Here is a 19047-nt window from a genome sequence, read left to right as displayed (position 1 = left end):
AAATCCAGTTGGAAAACCAAGGGGTCTATGAAATACCCTGCAAAGTCTGCCCAGCCACGTACATTGGACAAACAAACAGACGAATAAATGCACGTATCGCAGAACACAAGAATGCCGTCAAAAAAGAAGAAAAAACTTCCTCTCTTTTCCAACACATGAAAGAAACAGGACACGAAATTAATTTTGCAGATTCCAAATTGCTCTTTAACATGGAACATCACCACAAGAGAATAATCATGGAAGCCATCGAGATAGAGAAACACCCTCACAACATGAACAAGCGTGACGACACGTCCCGCCTGCCAGACATCTGGAAATTAGCCCTCCCCACAAAAACCGACACCAGAACCAGAGGCACACAGAACGCCGTCACCAATCAACCACACCAGACCCAAACCCAGACCCTCTCCACAGATAAATTACAAACTCCATCCAGTAGCCAAACTATAGTGGCACCTCCGGATGCTGCACCCCCCTGCAATCCCTACACAGATCTGGCTGGCACAGGGCACAAAACCACAGCTCGCCCCTATACACGAAGCCAAGCCAGAGCACAACTAAATGCAGCACAGCCATCTTCGAAAAACTCTTCACAAGCTCAAGAGGTCAAGACACGAAAGCTTTAGCAACTAATCCACACTTAATGACCCACCTAAGTGGTATTCAGAATATCACTCATGAAATCACTCAAGATATCCCTCAAGTAATTAAGGAACAAAAGAAGAAAAGGCACACTAATCTAGGAACTTCCTCTCTGCCCAGAACGTTGGAGGCTATACACCACACCCCCTCAACAGTATTTATAGGAACTCAAACACTAAGACCCTGCTCTGTTCCAGTAACAAGAAGCCGAAAGCACCAGCCTGAAGATGACGAGTGAGACCTCGTCGAAACGTCGCCCAGACACCCCAACTCTTACACGGGAAGACACCCGAAGACACCAAAACCTGCATTCCTGTACCCGTGAAAATCTACAAAAGCATATATATATATATATATATATATATATATATATATATATATATATATGAATATATATATGGAAGCCATCGAGATAGAGAAACACCCTCACAACATGAACAAGCGTGACGACACGTCCCGCCTGCCAGACATCTGGAAATTAGCCCTCCCCACAAAAACCGACACCAGAACCAGAGGCACACAGAACGCCGTCACCAATCAACCACACCAGACCCAAACCCAGACCCTCTCCACAGACATATTACAGACTCCATCCAGTAGCCAAACTATAGTGGCACCTCCGGATGCTGCACCCCCCTGCAATCCCTACACAGATCTGGCTGGCACAAGGCACAAAACCACAGCTCGCCCCTATACACGAAGCCAAGCCAGAGCACAACTAAATGCAGCACAGCCATCTTCTCAGAAAAACTCTTCACAAGCTCAAGAGGTCAAGACACAAAAGCTTTAGCAACTAATCTACACTTAATGACCCACCCAGTGGTATTCAGAATATCACTCATGAAATCACTCAAGATATCCCTCAAGTAATTAAGGAACAAAAGAAGAAAAGGCACACTAATCTAGGAACTTCCTCTCTGCCCAGAACGTTGGAGGCTATACACCACACCCCTCAACAGTATTTATAGAAACTCAAACACCAGACTCTGCTCTGTTCCAGTAACAAGAAGCCGAAAGCACCAGCCTGAAGATGACGAGTGAGACCTCGTCGAAACGTCGCACAGACACCCCGACTCTTACACGGGAAGACACCCGAAGACACCAAAACCTGCATTCCTGTACCCGTGAAAATCTACGAAAGCAAATATATATATATATATATATATATATATATATATATATATATATATATATATATAAAACATGCTTTCCCTCAAAGAATTCCGTGTGGTTTATACTTCACAAGAGTTACAATTTCCATAAACTCTTCACAAACAATACAGAGCTTGGGGAATAAATAATGTCTGTATGTAAAGTAGCCGTTTGAAAAGGCGTTTTCTTAATGTGAAGAGAAGATCCTTCCACTTTTTACTTTGGTGGACTGCAACTCCCATCACATCCTGTGCCTTAAATACAGAGATTGGGGAACAAAGTGTGTCTGTTTCTGTTGAAAGCAGAGACTGGGGAAGTTAACCTGCTTTGTGTCGGTGTCCCTGCTCACCATTTGTGGCACATTGCTCCCCACTTCTACCTAAGTGCTTTATATGCTAGACAAGTAACGCTGCACACAGAGCTTTTCTTCCCCCAGCCAGAAAACTCAGTTCTGGCACCTCTCAGGTGGGCGCCAATGCCATTCTAAGAGAACAAGGGAGGCCTTCCATAGTGAGTTCCAGCTCCCCTTTTTCTAGAAAAATAACACTGGCTGTACAGGTGACCTTTTCTATGTTGATGTCAATGTTCTTATGAACTCCTAAATGTGGTTTTTTTTCCCTGAAGAAGCAAGGTTATCTTGTGGCACCTTAAAGAGTAAGAAAGTGTAAAGCAGTTTAAGTGTTGGTGTGTGTGGAGTCTGAAAGGGCAGAAAGGTCAGAAGGAAATTAAGTGGAGACAGTACAGGACTCTCAATTGCATCATTAACACCGGCTGTTTGCAACAGCAGCTCACAACGAGCATAGCAACACCCCCTTCAGCTCAGATTCCTATCTTAATTTTCAACCGGCGGCATATTTGAAGGCAACCTTGGATAGGGAAGTTTTGTTTTGGTGGATGAACCTCACAGAGCATATTACTAGCTCCTTCTTGCACAATATTGTTACGAAAGCCTGCTCCTCTCTGCACCGAGCGGTGGGTGGCAAGAACCCATGGGGTCCCAGGCACACACACATGGGGTCTGTGTCACTTTGGAGAACAGAAGACATGGCGGAGACTGTCATGCTTTAAGAAATACAGTTTATTCACCTGTTTCACCTTCAGTCTGCATGGAGGGAGTCTAGAACTTAAGGCATAGTCATTCCCAGAGGTAGCAGGGTAAGCTGCCTGTTGCCAGCCTTCCCCAAGATGGATCCCACCCCTTCTTCCTGTTTCTTCCTACCAGGAAACCCTTTTTCTGTTCCCTCAAAGGCACAGCCCATCACCTCTCAAACCTTTCAAACCCCGTCTCTGTACACACCTCAGAGCAGGTGTGGGGAGTTTTCTTGCATTGGCAACAACCCACAATGGCCTCTCAATGGCCCCAGCTTGGCCAGTTTAGCCAGGAATTCTTCTTCCGCTTATATCTCTCCCTTCCCACCCCTAATAATCACAATCCTAGAATTTATTAATTTCTAGGGTTTACCCTAAATCTATAACTATATAACTATACACTGGTTCCTTGGTTCTCGAACTCAATCCATTCTGGAAGTTTGTTTGACTTCCAAAACGTTCGAAAACCAAGGCACGGCTTCCGGTTGGCTCCGGAAAGAATGCCGACAGCCGAAACGGGCGTTCAGCTTCCAAAAAACGTTCGCATACCGGAACACTTACTTCCAGGTTTGTGGCGTTTCGGAGCCGATTTGTTCATAAACTAAGCCCTCCAGGAACCAAGGTACCACTGTATAACTCTCTCTCTCTCTCTCTCTCTCTCTCTCTCTCTCTCTGTGTGTGTGTATGAAAGATGTAAAGTTAATAGAAAGCCCTCACATCCGTATCCTGGAGGGGAAAGGGGAAACCCTCTTGTGGCCACTGTCATCTTGGTTAGTCAATTCTTCCAGTGCTAGTGATCTGCTACCCTCTTGAGACCCTCCGACGGAGGCCAGTTCCCTTTGGATTCCCACAGGGGTGAAACGTTCAGTCTCTTCAAAGCGATGGCCTCAGGCAAGAGCTCAGGTCACTACTTGTCCCCTCTCCAGCTATCAGAAGAACCCCAGGAATTCCCCCCAAGAGGGATTCCAGGGCCAAAGGTCTCCTGCTTGACTTGCCCCCATGCAAAAGGCATCCATATAACCCACCCGAGAGCAGACGTCACATAATCCAGCTTTCATGAAGTTGCTCAACACACAATGATTGTCTTTGCCCTTGTCAGTAAATTAATTAAATCTGTCAGGCAGCTCAGCAGTACTTGCAGAGGGGTTTCTCTACTTGTGAATCAAAAACATCTCAAGATATATCGGAGAGATACGGCTAAGATTCTGTTGATATTATGCAGCATTTCAGAGGAAAAGTTTGAAAAATTGTATTCAAATAAGCGTGTTAAGGGCAGAAGAAGATAGGAAGAGAGATTGTGAAGGCTTGCAGATGTCTTTTAGATGTCTCCCTCATATCCTTCAATTTATGACATTTATATTCTGATGTTACATCTTTAAAAGGAGCAAATGTTCACCTAATATGTTTGGAATGTACGACAGAGCTATTAAAATGTGGGGTATGTGAGAGGTTCAGGCAAACAAGGACAACCTTCTGGAGGTAAGCAAGAATGAATGAATGAATGAATGAAATAAATAATAATAATAATAATAATAATAATAATAATAATAATAATAATATTTATACATCACCCATCTGGCTGAGTTTCCCCAGCCACTCTTGGCAGCTCCCAATTGAGTGTTAAAAACAATACAGCATTAAATATTTAAAACTTCCCTAAACAGGGCTGCCTTAAAAATAAGACAGCTGCTTATTTCCTTGACATCTGATGGGAGGGCGTTCCACAGGGCGGGTGCCACTACCGAGAAGGCCCTCTGTCTGGTTCCCTGTAACCTCCCTTCTCGCAATGTATACCCATATAGATTATTAAGAATATTATTATTTTATTTCCATTAGTGGTCATATTAATAATTACAATGTATTGTTGTTATTGTTGTTTGTTCATCACGATACAGAGAAAAGTCTTTAGGTAATTTATGGGGGGGGGAGATATAACGCAAATACAAAAGAGAGTAAAAGCACAACAAAACATAAACATACTAAAAGCAATCCTACCCTTTTAAAGTTATTTTTTTTTAAAAAAAAGAAGACACCAAAGCAGTAGCTGACACTCTCTGTTTATATTTTCAGTTTTAAATGAGTCCTTTTCAATGAAGGCTGCCTCTCTCTCACCTGCTGATTGATGGCTAAAGGCTGGTGAAACAAGGATAACAGGTTACACCTGCAGCTAATCCAAGAAAAAACCCAACTTCCTTTGGAGTTAGCTGCAGTTCTTAAGTGTGGCATGACGCACTTCCAATTGTGGAATTACTCACTTAAAAGGGTGGGAGCAAAGTTGGGCATTCTGGGGGCCTTGAGGGGGGGGGAATGACCTTCCCATAAAGGTTTTATAATAGTGTTATGCCACATTTTGATCTCAAAGACTACACAAGTAAAGGGATTCTTCCTACTCTTCAGCAAGCTGTCCTGGAGGGGCGGAGAGGAGATCTTCTCCTACCTCTTTGCCTGAACCCTGAAGTGTTTATCACTCCGGCAAGGGAAGAAAGAGAAGGCATTACTGCGCAAAAGCCACCACTAGCACCTGTCCTTCCACTCTCAATGCTCTTGAACAGGAGTGAGCAAGCAAGTGATCTATGCCACTTGCTCCTTCGCCATTAATTTTGGTGGGAAGGTGTGCAGTGCAGTCGCTGGCCTTCTGGAATATGAGTGATCGGCATCCCTTGCGCAGGGGTGGCTGGGCACAAAGTCAATCAACATGCAATGTGTGTTACTGCATGTTGGGTAATTTTATGCTTCAACCTTGGAGATAAATTGCTCCTATTCAATGGCAATGGTGGCTGCAGCAGCACAACAACATATGCCTTCCTGTGCATATATCTAGTCTGGGAGAAGGGCAGCGAGTAAGTAGCGAGGCAGGAAAATGCTGCTGCCCCAAATTTGGCACCATGGGCAACTTCTGTATTTGTGCTTCCATAAATATGTACAGTGGTACCTCGGGTTAAGAACTTAATTCGTTCCGGAGGTCTGTTCTTAACCTGAAACTGTTCTTAACCTGAAGCACCACTTTAGCTAATGGGGCCTCCTGCCACTGCCGCCGCACAATTTCTGTTCTCATCCTGAAGTAAAGTTCTTAACCTGAGGTACTATTTCTGGGTTAGCGGAGTCTGTAACCTGAAGTGTCTGTAACCTGCAGCGTCTGTAACCCGAGGTACCACTGTATCTGTGTGCACTCATTGCAGAGGGTCTCTGTATGCCTGCAGAGAGCTTGGCAGGGGCAAACCTGCCCCTTGCGATATTTCCACAAGCAGTAAGTCCCAAAACAAGGCGTTCTAGCGCAGGTTGCCGGATGGTCATGCATCTGCTGGAGCCAAAGCTTCTTTCATTCACACAAGAAGCCCATCAACTATATTAAGGCTGGAGCTTACATAGCTAATTTGTGCCCATTGGTTTCAACAGGAGCGGATTTCAGAATGCAAAGATCTGCTCCCGGGAAACAAGCCAGCAGGGATTTAGAGTGGCGGATCATCCATCACTTCACTCCCTCCTCACTTTATTATGAGTTCGCCCTATAGATAGTGCAACGAAGAGTGAAAAACGGATACTTAAACGTGCAAAGGGCAATATATCTCTCCTATGGGGAGATGTTGGGCTCCAGAGGCATGTGGAACATATGCAACTCTTGCAGAGCAGAATAATACTGTGGCCTGCCACCCCAATCGCTGAGCGGCTGAAGGAGCCAGGCAAGTTTCTTGGTGAGTAAATGGCCCTAAGTATGTTAAACTTTTGCAAAGAGGCAGGAGTCATGACACTTTGCAAAGGCTTTACATTCTTCATTTGCCTTTTGGGGGCAAGGGAGAATTATTTAACATCCCCCAAGGGTGCCAACTTGAATAAAATATTGGGGGGTGGCAGGTAAGCCCTTCCCTGCATAATGGATCACAAGATGCGATCACTCACGGACGCTATTTGAGTGGCAATGCCCATGAACTTTGGGGACTTCCAGCCCCCTCAAATAATCTATGGGGCCTTGGCCCCTAGGAGGTGGCTCCTATGAAATCCACTCACATAATTGGGGTGTATAATAGGGGAGGGGTAGTGCCTCTGGTAGGGGACGTCATGCTCCTTCTAGGGTAGTTTTCCCACCATTGGCCACCACCCTGCACTGAGCTCTCACCGGTGGCTCCTAGAAGCTGTTAGCATGTGACTTCGACCACATTCTGGGAAACGGCTTTGACTGGCTGGCTGAACCAGGCGAGGGGAGCTGATGGGTCTCAAGCCATTAGTGAGTTAGGGACTTCTCCTATATGCAAAGACAGGCTCTAGCGGGTTGAGTGGATGAGACCGCTAGTGGGTCCAACGGTCAAGAAGGTGGCTTCTGCACATGTTGTAGAGGGAAGTCAGAGGCAGATGGGGCTCTTCAACCTGGGAAGGTAGCCCATCCAGGACAAGGAAAACTCTGACCCTAACCTCTGCTGCCTTGTGGGATATCTTTGGGAGAAGAAAAGGCTAAGGAATAAACCCTACACAAATCCAGAGTGGAGTCCCTAAGATGGTTGGATGGTGCCTTATACAACTTCTGGCGACTTCTTCAGCCAAGCTGGTGCCAAACGTATTGCTCTGCTTTCCTTTGGACCACATCAGTGATGTGTCAACCAGGAGGACAAGGTGAACATGCTGCTGAGACATCCAGGTCTTTTGCTGCTTCTGGGCCCTGGGAATAACCTATGAAGGGGCCCTTTGTGTGGAAAGCACAAACTATTGGTAATATGCTTTGTCACTTTGAAAACTCCCAACTGTTTAGCCTGGCAAAGAGCCCCTCTTCCTACGCCAGTAATGGTGCATTAGCTTCTAAGAAAAGGGCCAAATGAGCAGCCAATTAAAGCTCTTAGCGCCAACAAAGGTTAAATCAACAACAGAGAGCAACACAGTTTGACTGAAGTGTTATGAAAGGCATAATGAAAGCTAGAAGGAGACTCCGAGCCCTGCTCTCTCCATTTCTAATATTCACCATCCAAAAGGGACATACGATCAAAACGGAATCTATTTTAATAGCATGAATAAACATTCTGTAACTGGCACAGGAACAGACAGGAAGTGGCATCAGACCCTATTTTCCAGGGACAATCTTGGATTTACAGAAGCCATCCTGGTTTCTGGTTTGATCCCGTAATGTCCCGCTTTTCCTTAGACTGTCCCTATTTTCATCAGAGAAATGTTGAAGGGTATTAATTCTCAGTCGGAGAATGCTCCCTCAATATTGCTCAAACTGATTGGCAGCAGCTCCTACATTTGTGGTTTTTGCTTACTAGCAACGGAGGGGAGCGTGGGGACTTGCATTCTCCGCCCAGGGAAGCAAGAAGTTCGGTGACACATTACAGTGAGGGGAAAACAGCTAGGGAGCTTGCAAGGTGGGAGTGTGGTGTGGCAAAAGCCCCTAGGGCAGCGGTTCTCAACCTGTGGGTCCCCAGATGTTGTTGGACTACAACTCCCATCATCCCTGACCACTGGTCATGCTGGCTAGGAATGTTGGGAGTTGTAGTCCAACCCACAGGTTGAGAAACACTGCCCTAGGGCAAGACAGAAGGGTTTGGAGAGCCAGCATTGGCCTCAATTCCATTAGCCATGATACCTTCACTACCACCAATATTAAAAGTTTTATTTATTTATTATTTATTGCATTTATATACCACCTTTTTCTTCCAAGGAGCTCAAGGTGGTGGACATGGTTCCCTCCCCTCCCCATTTAATCCTCGTAACAACCCTGTGAGGTTAGGTTAGGCTAAAGGATGGTGACTGGCCCAAGGTCACCCAATGAAATTCATGGCTGAGTGGGGATTCAAACCCTGGTTTCCCATGTCCTAGTCCAACACTCTAACCATTACACCACACTGGCTTAATGCAACCAGCTGTGGCAATAAGCAGCAAGAGGTCTCTTAAAAACCTGCCCAGGTTGGCCTGTAGCATTCTTGGCACACCAAGCTGAGCAGAAAATGTGCAGCAACTTTACAGAAAACGATAGGATAATCTGTATTGTGGCTTGCCCCAACAGGTAACACAGAGAAGGTGTTTATTAGAATACTGTACTGGTTTTCACACTGTGTTCCAGGTTCCTTCATCAGTGGAAAGATCAGTAATGGTAGAACGGCTTTACTGAAAGGCAGCTTGCCCAGCGACAACAAACTCCCTCTGAAATGCACAAGGCTGGGTGCCTTCTAAGGACACACTCAGTTCATATAAAAAAATTCCTTCCAGTAGCACCTTAAAGACCAACTAAGTTAGTTCTTGGTATGAGCTTTCGTGTGCAAGCACACTTCTTCAGATACACTGAAACAGAAGTTGCCAGATCCTTCTATATAGTGAGAAGGTGGGGAGGGGTATTACTCAGAAGGGTGGTGGGAATGGGAGATAGGCAGATAGCTGAGATGAGCCTGTTGACGACTCTTAATGACTGTAATAGGTCTTACAGGAAAAGGCAAGGGGTGAAAAGGTGAGAAATGGCTTAGTCATGTATAATGGCATAAGAATCCAATGTTTTTGTTCAAACCAGGTCTCTCCATGGTTTTAAGTTTGGTAATGAGTTGCAATTCAGCAGCTTCTCTTTCCAGTCTATTTCTGAAATTCCTTTGTTCATGTTAAGGTGACAGCAAAAATCCAAGGACAGGAGTGGGCAGATGTCAAGCTTGCAGCACCCCTATCTTGTCTTTTTACTTGACCCCCAAAATCTTCCAGCCAGAGTAAGGTGCAAAATACAGAAAGAGGAGGACATGCAATACGGAATTAACAAAAAGGGTGCCTTTTTGTATTCAATACCAGAACTAGGGCTAAAGGAGAAATTCAATTTAGTTGACATTTAAAGTTGAAGCTAGCAAATCTGCACGTTCCAAAAGCAACACATGAACACAGCCATCTTTCAAAATTTGTGCTTCTTTAAATTTTGCAATGCAGTTCCCCAGCCAAGCAGCGTGTAGGAAAAGTGTGTACACCGGGGTAAAGTATGCATTAAAAAATCACAGAGAACATGCAAAAATGCATTATATTAGGGAAAATAATATTTGCATATAGTTTGGTAATATTAGCATTAAGATGCTAATGGATTTTCATGTGGAATTTTAAAAAAATATTGCAAAGTGATGTGGAAATGTGGAAAACTAAACATAAGATGGCAAAATGAGAGAAATCCAAATTCACCCACCCCTAATCAGAACTGACTTCACAGCTTCTCATTTCTTCGTTTTAACAATCTAGTTTAGGATTAGATGGGAGCCTTACTATCGTTTCTTTTGTTGTTGCTGTTTTTTCCTCACACAATCATGAATCAGAAACCCTTGCTGATTGCCCAGAATCTACCACTAGATCTCACCCTACCTCCTTTCCATCCTGTCTCAGAGCTCTTTGCAATATTCAAAGTTTCCTCAGCAGATTTCCACGGGGTTTCTTGGTACCAAAGTCATGGTAGTAAAAGGTTCTCTAGAGCTAGAAAAAGATGAAAGCCATGGAGTCAGTCTGCTACCTCAGTAATCTGCTGCTAGTAGCCAATGCAGAGCCCAAGAGAAGTTCACAATAAGGGCAAGCCAGTTATATTCACCAGCAGTTCCCAGCAGTTGCTAGTTAGAAGCAGATGTCTCCCAGAAAGGATGCTGAACACATGGCTATCAGAGTCCAGTTCACAGATGGAAATGTACCCTATTTCAGATGTTTCCCTACCTTATTGTAACTGTGTGGAGAAGAACGACAGAGCCCCACCAGCCCCACAGATTTCTCTCTCTCTCTCTCTCTCTCTCTCTCTCTCTCTCTCTCTCTCTCCTCTCCTCTCCTCTCCACTCCCCACCTGCACCCACAATTTAGGGAAATGCTGGTAAAGGGAAGGCTGCAGTATATGTAGGTTTAGAACAACCTCATTTCTGCTTGACATGTTTTGAGCAGTGCTGTTCCCCAGGGGCAATAGTAAGTTTTTGGTTTTCAATCAAGGGAAAGTCCACCATCCTCAAGTCAACATTTTCAAGAACTATTTTTCAACACACTGGAGGTTTATCTTTTTTGTTTTGTTTTGTTAAACAGTGGTGCTTCTCTGTCTCTCCCCTGGTTAAGAAAAAAAAAATATTACTCCAGAACATTCTACAGTATTCTAGAAGGCAGGCCACAAAAGCAGTAAACTGAACCAACAGAACGAAACATCGAATCACATCTGTATGATATACTTAAGATGTATTATTTACCTTGGCAGCAGGCAGCTGAGACTTCTTTTCTCCAACCTTCCCCCAGTTGCCTCAAAATCCTCTACGCTCCTTCTTTATCAGGACCAGCCCTACTATTAGACAGTGTGAGGTAAGGGGGGTGGGCAGAGGAAACTGCATGTCCTGAGCCCCCTGACTCATATTCATCTGTTGAAGGACAGAGCTGTATGTGGCCTGTTGCCCTCAGGCACAATGGAGCACATTGCCAGTACTGAAGTAGGTTTTACTGCTGTTCCAAACGGCTTCTGTATGTGGAACAGTGGTGGCTGCCATCTTGTCCTTCACCTCAGGCAGCAAACTGCCTTGAGACAGCCCCAGTCTTTATTCAGGCATTATATGCACCCAAGAGGTTTGTGCAACAGCACTTTGGCCCCTCCTTTGCCTGTAACACCAGCCCAGGTCTCTGTGGAAGCTGTTGATCAGTTCCACCTGGAACTGAGGTGGAATGTACCAAGTGGTGGTTCAGCAAGGGGGGGGGAGAAACTCATCCATGAGTCATTCTTTATCCATGACACAAATATATAGATGAGAATTGCACTCTAATACTGTCAAATGTCACGTCCCCCACTACACATTTAAAGCACATTTGTATCACTTTAACAGCCATTTTCCTGATTAATTTTTTAGGTCCGTAGGGCCATTGTTTTTTATTTCCCTGATTAATTCTTTGGGTCCATAGGACCATTGTTGGCAACCCTTTCACGAGTGCAATCCTACATAGGTTACTCAGAAGTAAGTCCCACAAAATCAGTTGAGACTTGTCAGTACAGAATTGCATCCTAATTACAGCTGCGGTCATATACTCTGGTACTTGGGAGTAATCCTGTATCTGGTTACTTGGAAGTAAACTTACTTCTGTGTGTGTGTATGAATGACAGTGCTGGCAAGGTGCAAATGCATGAATCCTAATTGGCTTCCTTGGCTTAGCTAAAAGCAGTAACTTTTGGTTTTAGCTATTTCTTTTAGATTTCACGTACAGTATTACTGTATACAGCATTTACAGAGGCTGCCTAATAACAACAGTCCTTGGGTGGTAGTATGTTTCAGTCACTACAGTAGGAGCCTGGAGTCAGTTTCCAGGATCACAGGTACACGATGCACAAAAGTATATCAAAGCTGTTATTTCCAGGGAGAAATTAAACTGGGTGTTTCTGCAAAGAGAAACACCTTGTGTGCTTCAGCATCTTTCAGGATTTCCAGGCCTCAGGGGACAATTATATATAATTTTTCTGAAGCTGAGTAATCTGCGCTGTGCGCTTATGTCTTTGCAGAAGGGAAAGGTAACATGTTGTAACTCATAGCTTGTGAGGAAAAAAGCAACAACACTGCGTGTAATTTGGGTACTGATTGACCTGTTCATCCAATGTTTCTTTTTGAACCGGCACCTACTGTAAGGGAACGCGCTAGGCAGTGACGGCATGGCTGACAATAAGAAAAGGGGTGGAGAAGACACAGGGTGGTTAATGAAGACAATTGCCTATAAATAGAACAAGCTTTGTTCAACATACTTTGGAAACATCATCTGGCAGACAGATTTATTGTTGTTGATGGATTTCTTCTTTTCTGACTTATTTGGAATGGAGAGAAGTCTAACATTGCTCTACTTTCTCATCAATTTGCTGGCTTCTGGACTTTCCCAGTGAGAAAATATGAGCATTTTAGTCTTCCTTTATCTGTTTTGCAATGTGGGGGAAAGGATGTAAGTTACTCCAGGCAGGTAGACCTGGAAGGCCTACGAGGACAGGCATGGTTTGCCCAGCACTCCCAGAGGGGAAATGGATGAGCAACGCCCTCAAGCTTTAGTTACAGGGAAGAGTCATAGCTCAGTGGTAGAGGCTTGGTTTTTCATGCAGAAGCTTCAGTCCCTGGCATCTCTGTGAGAGGCTCCTGCCTGAAATCCTGGAGAGCTGCTGCCAGTCAGTGTAGACAGTATTCAGCTAAATGAACCAACGGTCTGACTCAATATCAGGCAGCTTTCTATATACTGGTGTTTCTAAAGCTGCAATGCCTGTTTTAGGCTGGTTGGATCAGTCCTGCTGAATCAGATTAAAGGTCAGCCTCCTGTTCTCACAATGACCAACCAGATGTCTAGGTGTTTTCACTGTTAACTTGATCATCAGGAAAAGGTCTTGGTATGTGGGCATGGGTGGGCTGCATTTGTGGACAGCTGCTTAGTATTTTTGGGGGGGAGGGGGGAGAACAAAGATATAAATTCTTATTCTTTATGCTGATCTGTAGATGCAGGTGGAAATGTGTATTCTCCTACTACTTGTCGCCACATCATTTGCCCATCCACACCAGCCCATGCACAGGTCTCTTAAAGCATTGCATCTGCTGCATTCAGATACTTTGGGATCAGGGCTGTTATGAGATTCGCAAGAAGACTTTCCTGGAAGCGGGACCTAGTCCTTCTATGGAGCACCATTCGCTAAAAGGTTTCGTTGCTTTTCGTTTACTGAGTTTGCAAACTTTTCGTATTTTGTCTTTATTTTTTCGTGCACAGCTTTGGTAACTTTTGGTTGTGAAGCCCTTTTGAAAAACTGCAAATGAGTAGATAAATTTTGAAGAAGTGAAATGAAGTCAGTGAAGCAACAGCTTTTAGCAGGAGATTATTCTGAACCCTGTCTTATTCTGTTTGCCAGCAGGACTTTTTAAGGTTCAAAGGACAGCAAGGGCCTGTAATCCCCTTTTTATCTGCCGGATGGAAGCTGAGAGGATTCTTTCTTTGGCTTTTCAAAACCTCCCTTCAAAGTTTTATCGCAGGCCCTGGACAAATGATGCCTTTGAACTTTTTGGGGGGATGCCTTGACACTAATCAGCTCAGTCAAATTGAACGCTATCTCTGTTCTCATCCCTTTGAATTTGGTATGATTGTAATGAAGTGTTCTTGAAATGAGAGAGAATTTGTCTCAGAGCCTTCACATTCTGTTCACACATTCGCCAGGCGAGAAGGCTGCTCAGTTTTAAATGTGACTCTGTTTAACTGTTGCTCAGCTGCAATCAGGAAAGGAGGGGCTGATGCTTTTAAAAAGGCAATAGCACAATATTGAGAAGGGTAAAAAATGTTTCTGAACTTGTCATTAAGTCAAGTAATTGCATTCTGCACAGTCAAACCCCACCGCCCTCAGTTTCACATACTCATGGAAGTCTGCACTTTGTGGTGCAGCATAAGACGATGAAGCAGGATAGCTCAGTCAGTAGAGCATGAGACTCTTAATCTCAGGGTTGTGGGTTCGAGCCCCACATTGGGCAAAGAGAATCCCTGAATGGCAGGGGGTTGGACGAGATGACCCTCATGGTCCCTTCCAACTCTACAATTCCATGTTTCTAAGATCAACCCTGCTGGATCAAGCCAAGGGCCCAACTCATCCAACATGCTATTCTTCTGGGATTGTGCCCTTGAAGTCACTCAACTGGTTTTTAAAACAATTTTTAAACTTAGTTTGTTTTTTAAAAAATCAAATTACAATTTTTAAAATTACAATTAAAAAACCCACAACTAGAAAAATAGAGTGGGGCTTGTAAATATACATCTCAGGTGCGAAAGGCCAGGCTAAAGAGGAGCGTCTTCAACATTTGCCCAGAACTGTATATTGAAGTTGCCTGTGTGAAGTGAGTGCTACAACTTAGGGGCTGCCACAGAGAATGCCCTCTCCCAGGACGACTACCCAGCTTCTGAGGGCAGTGGAACCACCAAGAGCTGAAAAGGCCTGAGGAGAGGTAGTTTTTTCAGATAGTTGTGACCTGAGTCATTCAGGGCCCTAAAACAAGCACCTTGAACTGGGCCCAGCAGTGCACATTCCCTTTTGTTAGAGTAACTTCCCTTCCCATCAACCCGCCCACCTTGTGTTATCAAAACCAAATTACAGGGAAATCTTAACATTACTCCTGCTGCAGAAATGATGTCACTTACCCTGATCCTTAGTATGCCCTCAATCAGCTCTCCCTGTCAGTACACTATTATGGAACATTTCCTCTAATCCCATCATTTACTGCTGATGTGAATCACAGCAGGACTGCTGGCAAATCCACCTGCAGCCCTTTTCATTCTATAGATGGGGCTGCCTTGCAGGACACAATCAAAGGAGCTCCTGTGTGCTGCAAGGGCCAAGGACGGTGTGCCAGCAACACTCATGCCTAAAGCAAGTATGGATTAAATTGCACCCTGCTAACACAGTGTGCACATTGTGCTCCTTTGTTATGCAAGTTATACCAGTCGCATTCTCTTGCAGAGGGCATGCACTAGCTCAAATAAGGGGTCTTTGTTTTTTCTCCCCCCTTAAAAAACAAAAAAACACCCCTCAAACAGTGACTGAATTGGAATGTGCTTCAGGTTGTAATCTAAACCTCTAGTCATAAGACTCAGATAGGAGGCGAGAGGATTAATTTAATCTACATGAGATATTGCTCGTAAAGACTTTGGTGCATGCAAAGTTAAAGCCCTCAAAAGGTTCTACAACAAAGGAGAAATGTTAACTGTGCTTAACCCATCTCAGACACTGAAATATCCTTCTTCACACAGCTCATATAAAATTTGCCCCTACAAAAGGCACTGATGGCCATCGACTTGGATGCTTTAAAAGAGGAGACCAATTCATGGTGGATAAGCCCATGGATGGCTACTGGCCACAATGGTTGTGTTGTCCCTCCTCTTTCAAAGGCAGTATACTTTTGAATACAAGTTGCTTGGGAATTGTTTCAGACATGCAAGGCACCATTTGATGTTACTGTTATGTACAGGCAAGCATGAATTCATTATGGGATTGTACTTGTTTGCTCAGAGTTTCATAAGAGCCCCATAACTGTGTGCATCTATGAATGATATGCAAGCAGATCTGCTGCAATAGTCCTCAAATTATTGGCAGCTTACAACTCCACTATTCTATTATTCTACATGCTACTGTAGGAAGGGTCTTCGGACACTTTGGGACTCCTATGTAGATCTTCTCATGGGATATACTTGTTTAAACAAAGGCGCCTGGGGCAAGACTTGTGAAGACTGCTGTCACGAGTTCCACAGAGATGGCTGAGTTGGTCACAGTGGGGAGGGAGGAATGGGCCAAGAGTTCAGAAATGGTACCTAGAAAGGGGCCTAGGAGCCACTGATCTATATGCTGGGGAGCAGGTGGTCAGAGGAGAGGCCCACCTCAGTGACAAGAAATACCCAGTTTCAGTTAGTACAGTATGTTTGGTGGGCATGCTACCACACCCTAAAAGTTGTTAGGTGAGTGCACCTGCTCACTGGCAGAGCCTTCCATTTAAAGTGATGTAATGTATGCTCAAGGAGACCAGGCTGTGCATTACACCAGTTCTGTTACTATTTAGTACAAAATTTTCTCGTTAACTGCATTGCTTTTGTATGACAATGATTTATGCGCAGACACGGGTCCTCTTCTGTTTCTAGTTGAGAAAAGCAGTTAAAGGCCACAAGCTGAAGAAATGGGAACACAGGATTGTTTCAAATGTTCACCCAAAGTGGCAACACAGGAAACTAAGTGACTTACTTATCTATCGTCACTTCCAGTTTGTGGGTGCGCATATGCACAGATAGGTTGTTATATTTGAGGGAGAGTGTGCATCTTGACGCAGAAGATACAAGCATCTCCCTCTCCCCTCCTTGCTTTGCTCCAAATTTGGAAGCAGCAACAAAGGAAGCATGGAACAGTCTTATAGCCTAAAGAAATAAAAACGGACTAAAAGAAGGCAGAATCATACTGAGATGGTTTGACATGTTTCTAAAATATAACAATTATTTAGGTGAAGATCTATGTTTGAAACACACATATATACAAATAGTATTTAAATGACTATTTATTAACAAATAGAAAAATATATAAACATATACACAAAGTTGTAATTTACAATCGTCGTCCACCCCTTTGAATTCTGCATGTAAAAGAATATTGGGAAAGCATTTTTGTTTGAAAGCAAATAGTATAAAAAATTCAGTGTATGTTTTCTATTGGCATATACAAAATTGCTTGCCATAGGCAACATAATCAAGACCAATTTGGTTGAATCAAACATTTTGTAAACTGCATTTACACAATATGCACATTTTAAAATCCTGTTCTTGCTTCAAATTTTTGATCTTCATTACAATGGGGCACATACCACAGGCCTTTTGAAAGCAGTTTTTAGAGGTAAACAGTAGTCTCCACGCATAGTCTTAACCATTTTGCAGAATACTGAAATGCACATTGGATTATTTTATTTACAAAGTTTACACATATAAATGGTTCTTCATGCAAAAAGTATACGTATTATTTGCAGGTTTTCACTATCGTATAAAAAACGTGAATTTTGTAACATTAGTTTTCTAACATAGTATAATTCCATTGGATGTTTGCTTGAAACTTGAAACAACACGTATTTTTTAAGCAGAGATTGAATGGCCTTCTGTCATGGATGCTTAGTTGGAAGGGATTTGACTAGATGATCCTCAAGGTCCCTTCCAACTCTGATTCTATGATTCAATGAGGCTTGCTTCCCACATTGGTGTGTATACAGGAATACAGCCTTATTTTTTCAATGATACTAAAGGATTCTCCACTAAATATAACACAAAGGTCTCGGTTCTTTGTTTCAAAGTTTAAAAAATATACAGGATATAGTTCAGCCAAAAGCAAACACTTCAAGTCCTCCTGGTATTATTGTGAGAGTCAGCACTACTCAAAAGCATTCCAAATGAAATCAATAGGACTTAAAAGTATTTAGCTTTCCTGCCAAAGTACCCACAGTTTTAGCACACCATCATAGAAATGCAAAAAAATTATGGGAGAAATATCTGGCTGGGAGTTAACATCTTTTGGCAAGCAAAGTTGCTGCCACATTAGAACTGCACATGTATCTGGGATTATTCATCACTGAATACAGTGGGACTTAGAATTCTAAGTAAACATGCATAGGACTGCACTGTAAATAGCTGTGAAAAAGCACTTTAGTATAGTCTTGCAGTTTTCACAGCATGTTTTCTCCACACAAGTATTTATGCATTCTGTACTGTAACAGGCAGATCCCAAAGTTCCCAAGTTCCCAAGGAAGTTTCATTTTATTATTTTTAGATTCTTTTTACTGTTGTATATTTGGCCTATTATGTATTGACTCAGTACAGCTTGTTGAAAATCCTGTTAAATGCTTCCTTTTGCCAACAGAAAAATGGACAAACAAACACCTGCTATTAGTAGCCACACACACACACACACACACACACACACACACACACACACACACTTCTATTGCTCTTTATATTTACATAATCTGCTTAGCAGTAAGATCAGTCCACCAAACTTTCCTTGTGTCAATGAGACACAGAAGCTTGCTGTTCAGAAAAGAGACAGAGTAGCATGGATCAGCCTTTGGTCTTTTACCAAGCTGCTCCTTGAAGTTTTCTCATACAGCTGCTGTATTTCAAATGCAACTGCCTGAGAGAGCTTTGAAATGCTGCCAATTTAGTTCAGCTGTTTCTGAAACCTTGTAACATCGAGATCCAGGCCACATTCCATCCACAAGCATTCAAAGAGAAGCACGTTGGGAAGCATTCAGTTTAAAGGCTGCCAAGAAAGGTCGTTTAGATTCCTAAAAGAGAGCAAGATAGCAGGAGTTAGCCATATGCACAGAACCTACAACTGGCCACATTCTAGATGTCACTGTCGTAAGAAGATGCCTTTGTCATTTTTATTATTTACTGCTGAACACAAGCTTTTGTATACTAATTATATTCTAATTAATAGGAAAAGTACGTTCAGTCAGTCAATTCCAATCAGAAACATTGGGAAGAAAAATATTTTCAGCCCACAGAGCAAGTCTATACTGCTTCCCCAGCTCCCTCTGGGGACATTCAAAGTGTCTTATGACAACCACACCCCGTCTCTGTCCTGCTGTACCCTGCTAGTGGGATTGTCCAGGAATCAGCCTAATCCCTGCAGCAGCCCTCCTAAGTCCGCCATCTTGTCACTATCTTATTTAAATTCAGGTCCTATACATTATA

At 43.4% G+C, this 19047-nt stretch overlaps 1 protein-coding gene across 8 annotated transcripts in view; it reads right to left on the bottom strand.

The window, feature by feature from the left end:
- Positions 1–16850: 16850 nt before the first annotated feature.
- TNFRSF19 (TNF receptor superfamily member 19) overlaps positions 16851–19047 on the bottom strand; it is a 58358-nt gene continuing 56161 nt past the window's right edge. For all 8 annotated transcript variants that reach the window (XM_082220323.1, XM_082220320.1, XM_082220326.1 and 5 more), the window contains one exon: positions 16851–18635. Coding sequence is in view for 1 of the 8 variants with exons in the window: in XM_082220326.1 (XP_082076452.1) it covers positions 18628–18635 (8 nt within the window). In the remaining 7 variants the exon portion in view is untranslated. The remainder of the gene's footprint in view (positions 18636–19047) is intronic.

This window comes from Podarcis vaucheri (assembly GCF_965113315.1).
Source record: "Podarcis vaucheri genome assembly, chromosome: 4".
Classification (NCBI taxonomy): domain Eukaryota; kingdom Metazoa; phylum Chordata; class Lepidosauria; order Squamata; family Lacertidae; genus Podarcis; species Podarcis vaucheri.
The sequence above is the reverse complement of the archived record's forward strand: the minus strand, read 5'-3'. Positions and strand labels throughout refer to the sequence as shown.